Source organism: Benincasa hispida, chromosome 9 (assembly GCF_009727055.1).
Source record: "Benincasa hispida cultivar B227 chromosome 9, ASM972705v1, whole genome shotgun sequence".
NCBI lineage: Eukaryota > Viridiplantae > Streptophyta > Magnoliopsida > Cucurbitales > Cucurbitaceae > Benincasa > Benincasa hispida.
In genome coordinates this window covers 88,191,976-88,203,042 of record NC_052357.1, presented here as the reverse complement: position 1 = coordinate 88,203,042, position 11,067 = coordinate 88,191,976, and the positions used below count along the sequence as shown (strand labels likewise).

Sequence of the window (11,067 nt, the reverse complement as noted above, 5' to 3'; positions counted from 1 at the left end):
GTTCTTTCAAGTCTTTGATTATTTCCATATCTAAGCCTTGTTACATCATTTGGCTTAAATTTGAGTTTGAATACTATACATTGAGTGTACTATTTTCTAGTTAAGGTGTAATCAATTTTCTAGTGTATTCAGTTTATATATTCCATTTTCTCCCAACAAAAAGTATTCCTAAACTTTTAAAAGTTTCATAAATACCCTTAAACTTCCAAAATGAGTTAAAAAATACTCTTACCATTAGTTCTGGATGGAAATCGTTAGTGTTTTGTGTAAAAAATACTTCTAAGCTTAGGTTACAAAAATATCCTTAACTTAAAAAAAAAAAAAAAAAAAAAAATTCAAAAATATCCTTACTGTTATATGAACAAAAATTGTTAATACCATCTTACTTCTGTATTTTCCTTATTTTTTTCTCCCATCCTTACTTCAATAGCCTTTTACTCCAATTTTTATTAACATTTATTTATATAAAAAGAGTAAATAAATAAAATTGCACACTTCGGCTCAGGTATATGGACTAGAATAAGAAAAAATAGAATAAAAGAAGCACCAAAGAATTTTAAGACTTAAATGTTTTAACAAAGTTATCCGTTAGCAGTTAAGTGTATGTGTTAATAGCCAAATACATTTTTTTTATTTGGCTATTTACCATTTTGACATGTTTAAATGGGAGATTTCAATTTTGAAATTTTGAGTGATTTAATGATTTAACTTAATTTTTTGTTGTTGAGAAAATTAGTGTAAGCTAAATATTGAAAAATTAAGAGAAAAATAAAATATCTACATGAAAAAAAAAATGAAAATATCTATATAATTTGTTTTAGAATTGGATTTTTTGAACTTAAGAAAACTTTAAACAAATTAATCACTATATTAACCGTATGAGTATTTTAGACTTTTTTTTTATATAATTTTAAAATTATTTTTGCAAGGAGATATTAACGATTTTTATTGTGAAGATGTTTTTTTATTTTTTATTTTTTAAGTTTAAAGGTATTTTTTAAACAAAATTTTAATCCAAAACTATCGGCAAGAACATTTTTTTAACTCTTTTTTAAAGTTTAAGGATACTTTTTTTTAACTTTTGAAAGTTTATAAGCATTTTTTATCCAAAATATAAAGTTTAAGAACATTTTTTATGATTTAGCCTTTTTTATAGATTCACGAGTGTTTGAACCAACTTATGTATACCTCAATTATTCTCACTAGACAACTATATTATTCTAGTAACATACGGTTGCTAAGGCCATTTGTAAAATATTAGATTCAAAGTGGTCAATGACATGAACTCATACTCTTGAAGCTCTTACTACTTACACTACCCTTTAATTGACCTCCCAGTCAACACAAGGTGGTTTTTATTACTCGTAATTACATTACAACTACAAAGCCAAAGCTTCAACATCAAAAGAAATTTAATCATGAAAATCAAGGTTATGAGAATAATGCTAACACGTTCAATTGTAGTTGTAACCTATTATTTACATGTTTGATGCAGGCTTATCCCTTTTTTTTTTTTTTTTTTTTTTTTTTTTTTTTTTTTTTTTTTTTTTTTTTTTTTTTTTTTTTTGAAATCATGATACAGGCTAATCTTAATTTAGCCATCTAAAAGCTATTCAGGAAGTAAAGGTAACCTGTCCACACTATAGAGAGTTCCATTTATGTCACCATTGGAACCAACGAAGTCATCGAGATCGGTAGTAGGATTTGCTTTTCCTAGCGTTTTCGTGTTCTCACCCACATTAGTAATCAAGGGTAAGATTCGGAGACGAGCGTTCGTCTCCATGCCGATCCTCTCCGACTGTAGATGATACTTCCGAATAAGGTCCATCTGAAGAGACAGGATGTGGGGTGGCCTAGGGAGGAGCTCAACAGACTCTTCTCTTGGAATAACTATCTGCTCAATGGCCACTCTGGCTTCCTGTGAGGAAGCAAAGCAATTTACAGAAGTGAAGTTTGTGTTTTCATAGAACAGACTATATCCAATAAAAGAACTGCAAGTGCTATGGTGTAGTGAACTGAACTCATCCATCAAAAGGATAACCGGAAAACAGTACAAGAGAAATCAACTTCAGCAAAAAATGATTGGAACAGGTTTCTGCTTTGGGATGTTTGTTTTTTGTTTTTCAATTGTAGCATGGGAATTGAAAATAATGCTCTCAAGAACATAACAACCTAACATAAATCTTTAACCAGCCACCAAAAGAACTGTTTTTTTTTTTAAGGAAAAAAAAAAAAGAAAAAAGAAAAACAGCTCCCACACAGTTTGAGAAGAAGGGGACAGACAAATTGGGGGAGGAAGGGGGCAAACCGGCAAAGAATAGAGAGGGATGGTGACATATATGTAAATAAACCAACTAAAAGCTTAATAAACAAAAATAATATAGACAATTTATAAAATAAAATTAAAAAATTAAAAAAAAAAAGAAGAGTAGTAGTCATGTAATGTCAAGTTATAATTCAACTGTCGCAGAATTTTCTCGTCGGAGTCAATGGCAGCAGCTAGCAAGCTAAGATTTTTCTTGAGTACAACAATTGCAGAAATGGATAATCGAACCTTCGACCTCTAGGAAGGGAGCCTATATGCCAATTATCATTGAAGTAAGCTTACTTTGGCAGCAAGCTAAGAATTCATCCGAGCTAAAAAAGCAGTTATTTATTATGAACTATAATAGTTTAGACCCATTAAATAACCATTTTGTTTTTTGGTTTTTTTTTAAAAAAATTAACATATAAACGCTACTTCCACTTATAGTTTACCAACTTGTTCAAAACGTTTTTAGTCACCAAAACAAAATTTGAAAACTAAAAAATGTAGGCCTTGTTTGGTAATGATTTGGGCTCTTTTTGATAACCATTTCGTTTTTTTATTTTTGGTTTTTGAAAATTAAGCATATTTCCCCTCCATTTCTTACAATGTTTTGCATCTTTCTTAAGTACAATGGTTGAATTCTTAATCAAATTCCAAAAACAAATACAAGTTTTTAAAAACTACTTTTTTTAGTTTTCAAAATTTCGCTTGGTTTTTTAAACTATTAGTAAGAAGTATATAACAAATGAAGAAATTTAGACAACCAAATGGTTATCAAACAGGATCTTGGTTTTTTGTTTTGAAAACTAAGTTTATTTTCTCACCGTTTCTTACAATGGTTTTCATCTTTCTTGAGTATAAGAGTTAATTTCTTAGCTAAATTCCAAATTTCAAAAATAAATGTATAAAAACTACGGCCCCGTTCGGTAACCATTTGATTTTTTGTTTTTGTTTTTAAAAATTAAGGTCATAAACACTACTTTCACCTCCAAATTTCTTCATTTGTTATCTACTTTTTACCAATAGTTTAAAAAACTAAACCAAAATTTGAAAACTAAAAAAGCAGCTTTGAAAAAGTTGTTTTTGGATTTTGAATTTGACTAAGAATTCAACCATTATACTTAAAAAAGATGCAAATCATTATAATAAATGTGGAAATAGGCTTAATTTTCAAAAAATCAAAAACATAAAACGAAATGGTTACCAAATGAGGCCTACTATTTTCAAACCTTGGCTTGGTTTTTGAAAACATTGGTAGAAAGTATAAGACTAAGTAACAAATTTAGAGGTTAAAGAAATGTTTATAGGCTTATTTTTCAAAAACTAAAAACCAAAAACCTAATAGCTACTAAACGAAGCCGTAGTTTTCTAAAACTTGATTTTATTTTTAAAATTTAGCTTAAGAATTCAACTGTTTTTTAGGAGAGATGTAGAGCTTACCAAAAAACCGGTAATGAAACAAGCATAACTTTTAGAAACAGAAACAAGCATAACTTTTAGAAACAGAAAATTAAAAACAAAATAGTTATCAAACAGTCTAAATAGTCGGTTTCAGAATTATTAGGACATAAAAATAAACCTCAAATTAAACGGACCAAGTGTGTACTATGCCCATTTAAAAGAAAATAGATCAGACATACCTCCAAAGCATCAATCTTCTCCGAGGATCTTATCCTGCCCAATGATTCAAAATCTTCTCCCTCGTCTTCCTGGTCAATAATTAGTGCCCTTAAGGCCCTTGTGATGTGCACTAGTGAACCAGTCTACAAGGGAAAAAAAATGGAAGAGTAGACTATGAGAAAGATGGCAACTTGTTTGAAAGGATTGAAAAGAACGAGAAAGATGATAAGTGATTTGTAGCTTTTCAATCCTTTTTTCTTTTTAATGCAACAAAAGTGTATGGAAATTTGAACTTCCAACTTCAAAGAAAGAAATACATGTCAATTACTGCGGAGATTTGAACTTCCAACCTCGCTGACGATATTAATACCCTTTCGGGCTTGTAAATCTGGAAATGTCAATACCTTAATCACGTAAATGGGTATGTCGTGAGATTTTGCAGCAGCTTGAATCCCAGCATTCTTTTTAAGCTTTGACTGCAAGGCAAAAAGGGCATCTGCTTCACTGATATTATCAGTAAAATGGATGGCCACATCATTCATCCTTAACTGCTTGAATCCTTGGATCACACTTGCTTCCAATACCTAGAATAACTGCACATGTAATAAGTTCCACAACCAACAGCTATTCCCTAAACCCTAAAAATATGCGATATCTTACTGGTGGAATTTAAAATGTTACAGATATGCTGACACGTGATAATACATGGTGTAACCTGTTCCACAACTCAGTAACGAAATACAGAGATGTTTAATCTATATTGAACCTATAGAATTCACGGTTCCAAACAGAAAGATTTGAGAAATAAAAGCAGGGTTACACACTTTTTGTCTCTTAACATGACTAACAATTTAATCCTCGTACTTTTAAATTTGTAACAATTTAATCTTTGAATTTTAGTATGCAACAATTTAGTCTTAAAATCTATTACACTTTAATCCCTACTGTAAAAAATCTAATCAAAATTAAGTGTCAAATTTTTTATTATGAAAACGACTTAGCATTTGTTATTGATATACATATTTGTTCTCTAATCAATTTAATATAAGAAAACTCATTGAATCTGAATAATAATTTTCACCATAATGATTACATTGTTTCAAATTTCAAAATCCATGATTAAATCGTTACATACTGCTTAAGGACTTAAATTGTTATAAATAAAATTTAAAATCTTATATCATAACATACTAAAGTTCAAAAACTAAATTGTTACTTGAGACTAAAGGTATTTTTCACTCGTAAAATATCAAATTGATGCAACATTTGAAGAAACATGATAGAAATCTAGCAGAAATACTAAGAATAACAAGCACAAACAACTTTGTACTTACAATTGGCCAGATAATATCAAAGATAATCAAATCTCAGATAAACTTTTAGCATTAATTCTAAGCATGAAAAAATGTTCATTGGATTCATTTGTCAAAGTTGAAAGATCGTATCTTACCCCATAGACAAACAGATAAAGGGGAATCTTTCCTTCATCTTCTTCAGATGATTCTCCTGCAGTTGGAAGGACCTCAAATGATATCTCACTGGGCTCCTGACCACTTTTCTCATAATACGTATCAGATACACCAACTGGAGCTTCATCCTTATTCTGGGAGAAAGTGGATATGAAAGTATCACTTTGTATAGTTTCTTTCTCTTCTGTAGAATTTATCTTTCGGACTTCAACGTTAGGAAAACGACCTTCAAAAAAGAAGTGATAATGAGCTGAAAGTGGTAGCTGCATGCTGCTTCAAAGTTCCAGATTATTTGAAGTTGAAAGAAAATAAAAATAATTTTAAAAGATATGGAATTTAAGAAACAATAACAATTATTTACCACAAAGAACGGCGTCAACGGTTGCTTCAAGGCTACGATGGACTCTCAACTCAGTCTTCGATACGATTTCTACCCCACAAGCAAATGTTGAAGGTCCTTTTCTTTCCAGCACAGTCTTTTGAACACGTCTCCGGCTTGCCTCCTCATCCCCAAGAGTTACACTCTATAAAATGATTTGATTTTATTGCCAACTGAATGGACTGAAAACTGAAAAAAGCTATAAGTTCTAAAGAAATATCGAAGACTAAAGTTCACAATGTCATAAAATTAAGTGAACCTTTTTTCCCAATATACTATTTTCCCTCTCATGCTACACATGAAGCTTCGGCAGTAAAGAACCCCCATTAACAATTAGAGAAATCAACTAATTAAGAGGGAAATAACACTCACGACCTTACTTGAACAGATCTGTTCTATAGCTTATACAACTATGTCCTTGAGTTCTAAGAGGGAAATAACACTCAACCACCAACAATAAGGGACATAAGTAGATAGGTCTGATGCACTGAGAACAAAAATAAATTTTAGAAACTCCGGGCTTTATGACAGGAAATTGGAGTCTAGATTCCATTTCAAATCTATATCTTGTGCAACAGTCCATTCTTAAACAATTGTTAAAATTTCCATTACTCGTGAGGTAAGAACAGATCACCTGTATTCCTCCAACAAGCATCTCCAGTAAAGGATTCATGATCAGATTTTCAATTGTAACTCCATGAGCAGTTGCGACTAACTGAATTCCACGTTGGGCTATGGTGCTCGCAGCCATGGCTTCAAGTTTTGTGCTTATTTCATCTATAATAATTACTTGAGGCATGTGGTTTTCAACTGCTTCAATTAAAACCTGATAAAGAGAAAAATGTAAGAGATCAATAAACAGAATAAGATGGATGAAATTCTAATAAACTCATTACTTTACCCAAACATATAACCGCATAGGAAGTGAAAAATATGAATCAATTGCACGAATGAAATTTTGCTGGGTTACCAGAAAGCGTCCATATTGTGGGTATAAATTCAAGAAAAATGTACATCCCATCAAGCTTCAATTATCTTTTGATTTATCTTAACCAGATCGTGTATAAACATACCATCTCCTAGTAGAGTCTGTGCAACTTGTTTTTGACACACCCAAATACACGATATTTGGGCTAATGAAGGACCTTCATGTTTCACCATACCTCACCATGACCTTTTCCTGGCCAAAGAAATGGACCACTCCGAAAGTAAAAAATACCCAACAAGTTGCAAATTGTCAAACTGATTAGGTTTTGGTCCAAGTTTAACATTCATCGAGAAAAGTGAAAGAATGTACAAGGGCATACAAAAAACAGGCACACAAAAAGAGACCTCAAACTACCTACACGAGTAGGCTTCAACCCAAAGAATGAGGCCAAGATGGTCATTACAAAAAGTTCAATTAATGGATGCCCACATGGAAGCAATAAATCTCACGCCTTCCCACACCTCTTCCAAAAATCTCTTAACACCTCTAAAAAGTCTAATATTAATCTCAACACAAACTCTTCACAAAATAGCAAAAGAACAAGTCTGCTACAACACTCTACCCTTATCCAGAAAGGGAAGTTCATAAGGATCTCAATCATAGAGCGATAGCCCTTGTTACGCGCAACAACAATCCCAAACAAGCTAAAGAACTAGAAAGGGAATCAGTGATCTAGATCTTTCTCATGCCATCTACAAAAGAACATACTATTGTGGCCGTAACACAATGTTGCTGGATATGGTCCTAGACATTCACTCTCCCATGCAAAACTTGTCATGCAAAGAACTTCACTTCCTTAGATATTTTAACCTTTTAGAGAGGGAGGAAAAGAAAAAAAATTCCCTGATAAAAGCAAAGGATTTGGGAGAAAGATCAACAAGAGAAACCCTCGAAAATTAGGATTCTAAAAATCTATCTTGAAGATCACGCCTTATTTTTCTTCTCTTCCTATAGTCCTTAATTGCTTCGTTTTCAGTCAACACTTCATCTAAAACTTGCCTACCTGCATTAAAGGTTCCTTGGAAATTGGAAATAGTACCAAGGAGCACCTTCTCAAGTCTATCAGCAAAGTTTTTGCAATTATCTAATACAGACTGGTCACATAGCGTATTGGCATGAAGCAATGAATTCTTTTACTTTGTTGGCTTAATCTTTTTTGAGAATCGAGCAAACATAAGTTTCATTCATGGCTGAATCTATAATTTCCCTCTCACCAAACTTGCCAACGAAACTTGCCAAAGACATTCTAGATATCCTCCTTTAAATCTTCCCAATTATCCTATTAAAAGGTTATCGTGAAACCGTCAAGTCTGAGAGCCTTATTTCTGTAGAACACAAAAACCACCATCGCCATAACTTACCCAAAAACCAGCATCGCTCGGTCGAAGGAAGTATCTAGAAAGGAAGTCTTGTTGATTCACACAGACAATTGTAGTAATTGAGTTTCACATCATACCTTATGTTGCATATCAGAGTCTGGAACTTGCATTCGACGAGCATTACCAATTCCTGCATGAGGTATATCACCATCGCCACCAATCTCATTCGAGGTGTCCACGATCATTACACGCTTCTTGAAATCATTAGCAAGTATCCTAGCTATCTCCCTGCGAAAATGTCACAAAGAATTACTCCCAAATTGATTAATTGGAGACTTTGAAGTTCCCACAGAGTTGAGATGAAACACTGACGTGCCAGAAAGATAATCAAAACAAAAATATTCTAGTCAGTGGGGGCTCAGGCTACTGTAGCCACTGGTAAATGCACAGGCTGACAATGTTTAAATTGCCCATGCCCCTCTAGGAGTGTAGGAAGTAATTTATCTTCTAAGATAGCAGAAGTAATATAACTTATAAAAAAGTGCATATCTCGAAAATATTTGAAATTTTGAAATATTTACCCATTCCTAGCTAAATCCAACCAAGGATTTTCTCAGAAAAAAATCATGAATTATCTCTAGTTTAAACTGTCTGAATATTTATAAGGAACTCTGTTTCTGTCAACTAGAAATAGATATCCACAAACTACAGTATTTCCTTTTTCAAAATCTCTTGGACTTTAAGAGATTATGTACAAAACTAAAAATTTACTAACCTGATAATTGTGGTTTTTCCCACCCCTGGAGGCCCAATGAGCAACAAAGAGGACCCATCTTGAATCAAATCCCTCAGCAAGATAGCACTTCCTGATATAGCTCGGCCCACGCGACAAGTTAGACCAATAATTACACCCTTCCGATTCCTGATGGCACTAATCCGATGCAATGTTCTACTAATGCCGGCTCTGTTGTCAATGCCAAAGTCACCAACCTGCAATGGATTTACAAAGATCTTCACATGGTTTTTGCTTTTAAGTGATTAAGACTTCTACTTTAACTGACTCAACCATATGAGTTTAACATTTTATCCTTTTACAGGGTTAAGAGGTGGGGGATTTGAATCCTAGACAAGTCTTTTTTTTTTTTTTTTTTATATATACACATTGATCTTTTTCAGTTAAATTGCTACTTTCTCTCATGGTTGATGAATACAGTGTGATCCGCTTTGCTCTACTCTGTTAGTCCAAGAGGGAGAATATATTTAGTTGGTTTCGTTCATAGGTTTCAACTTACTGGACATAAAATAGATATTTTGATACAGCAACATGCATGTTTCCGAAATAGAACTGGTTATGGTAAAGGAGATACATCACAACAGTTAGTAAATGAAGTCTTCATTTGCACTACAATCATATTCAATAGACTCTATTAAGAATAACGTGTACACATATTAGTATAGGTAAAATTTTCAATTGGCATACGTAGTCAATTCCATCTTTTCTTGAAATTTGGGTGGTGGTTTAACGTGGAGTCTAAGTCATCCATGATGCAAAACTGTATTTTTTACATTGAGTTGATAAACCTAGCATCAATCAATGAACCGACCATCCTATTTGAACTTTAATACCCAGTTACCAACTGACCTTCCACCAATTACTCCGGGGGTACAGTTAGAAATTTCCAAGTTCCAATAATCCTCAAGGCCTTCATCTCCTCAAATACAACTTTCCTCCAATGCAAACCAGTCGAGATTTTCATACTACAGACATGAATTGAACAGAACACTCCTAATTTCCCAATCTTATTAACCGAATACTGGCCGAGAGTCGAGAGATTTCTGGCACCCAAGTTAGATAAACGCTATCCACATGGTCTCCATTTACAACCAGCTTTAGAACAAAAATGGGGAAAGTTCAAGCAATATAGGTATTGGGATGTTATATTATAATTGTATTGAACTTTTAACTTCCCGGACAAACAATCAAACGGGACGTGGGCAATCTTATCGAAATAAATAAACAAACAAAAGATCGTGAACGAAGAGCTGAACATACTTTGGAAGTAGCATGCCGTAGATCATCAACAGTTACTTGTGAATCCGAGAGCACGAAATCCCCAGTAGGAAATCGAGCCAGTGGTTTCCGACCCAAATCCAAGACCACTTCAATAAGTTGGTGAGACTCCTCATGCTCCCTTATTCTACGCCGCATTTCTTCAGGTAAAAGCACCAACAATCGGTCCAATTCATCATCGAAATCCTCATCAGAGAGAGAAAATCCGGGGGAATTCGAAGAGCACAAACATAATTCTCGATACCCAGATGCCCGATTGGCGAGAAACTGAGAAATCGATGATGTTTGAGGAAATAGTTGAAGGGAGAAGTGGGGTTGGGGCTGAAGTTTGGGAAAAGGAGGTTGGCATTTGAATTGGGTTGTTGGAGGAAGAAGAAGAAGATGGTTAAACTGTGTAAAGCTAAGCATCTGTTAATGGCGGGAAAAGTTGAAACCTTACTCTGGATTTCAACTTCCCTCGGAAAGTATTTCAATAGTTCTTCAGATTGTCATTCGCCACTGGCACGTTCAAATAGGTTGAAGAATGATTGGTGGGGTTTCTTTCTAGTTTTCCTTGTGTAAATTTCGATACTGCCTTTCACTTTTCAGGCATCTGATTGAAATAATTTCCAGCCTCTCTTTTTTTCCCCTCCCTCTCGTGCTTTCAAAGATTTCAAAAATTCTTCTACATTTAAAAATAATTTTTTTAAAAAATGTTTAATATATAAATTAAACCTATTAATACCTAATTTCAAAAGTTGTATTAATATAATGATCAATCTAATTGAAATTACCTTGAGTTGGACAAATTTAATTTTAAAATAAATTATATGGGTTGATACTCTCATTTATCCAATTCCAGTTTTCTCATCAACCAAATATAAACCAAATCTTCGAATTTAGTTTAAAATCTCAAATTTCAAATCTCCCTTAG

The 11,067-nt window shown here is 33.2% G+C and overlaps 1 protein-coding gene across 1 annotated transcript; it reads right to left on the bottom strand.

Moving 5' to 3' along the window:
* Window positions 1-1,394: 1,394 nt before the first annotated feature.
* LOC120087170 (protein SEEDLING PLASTID DEVELOPMENT 1) lies at window positions 1,395-10,764 on the bottom strand. Its single transcript, XM_039044075.1, has 10 exons — window positions 10,137-10,764; window positions 8,859-9,073; window positions 8,221-8,371; window positions 6,411-6,602; window positions 5,759-5,921; window positions 5,379-5,623; window positions 4,333-4,512; window positions 3,949-4,071; window positions 1,568-1,918; window positions 1,395-1,526 (listed from the first exon to the last, which is right to left on the bottom strand). The coding sequence occupies exons 1-9, from the start codon at window positions 10,560-10,562 to the stop codon at window positions 1,610-1,612; spliced, it is 2,004 nt and encodes a 667-aa protein (XP_038900003.1). The 5' UTR covers window positions 10,563-10,764; the 3' UTR covers window positions 1,395-1,526; window positions 1,568-1,609.
* Window positions 10,765-11,067: the final 303 nt, after the last annotated feature.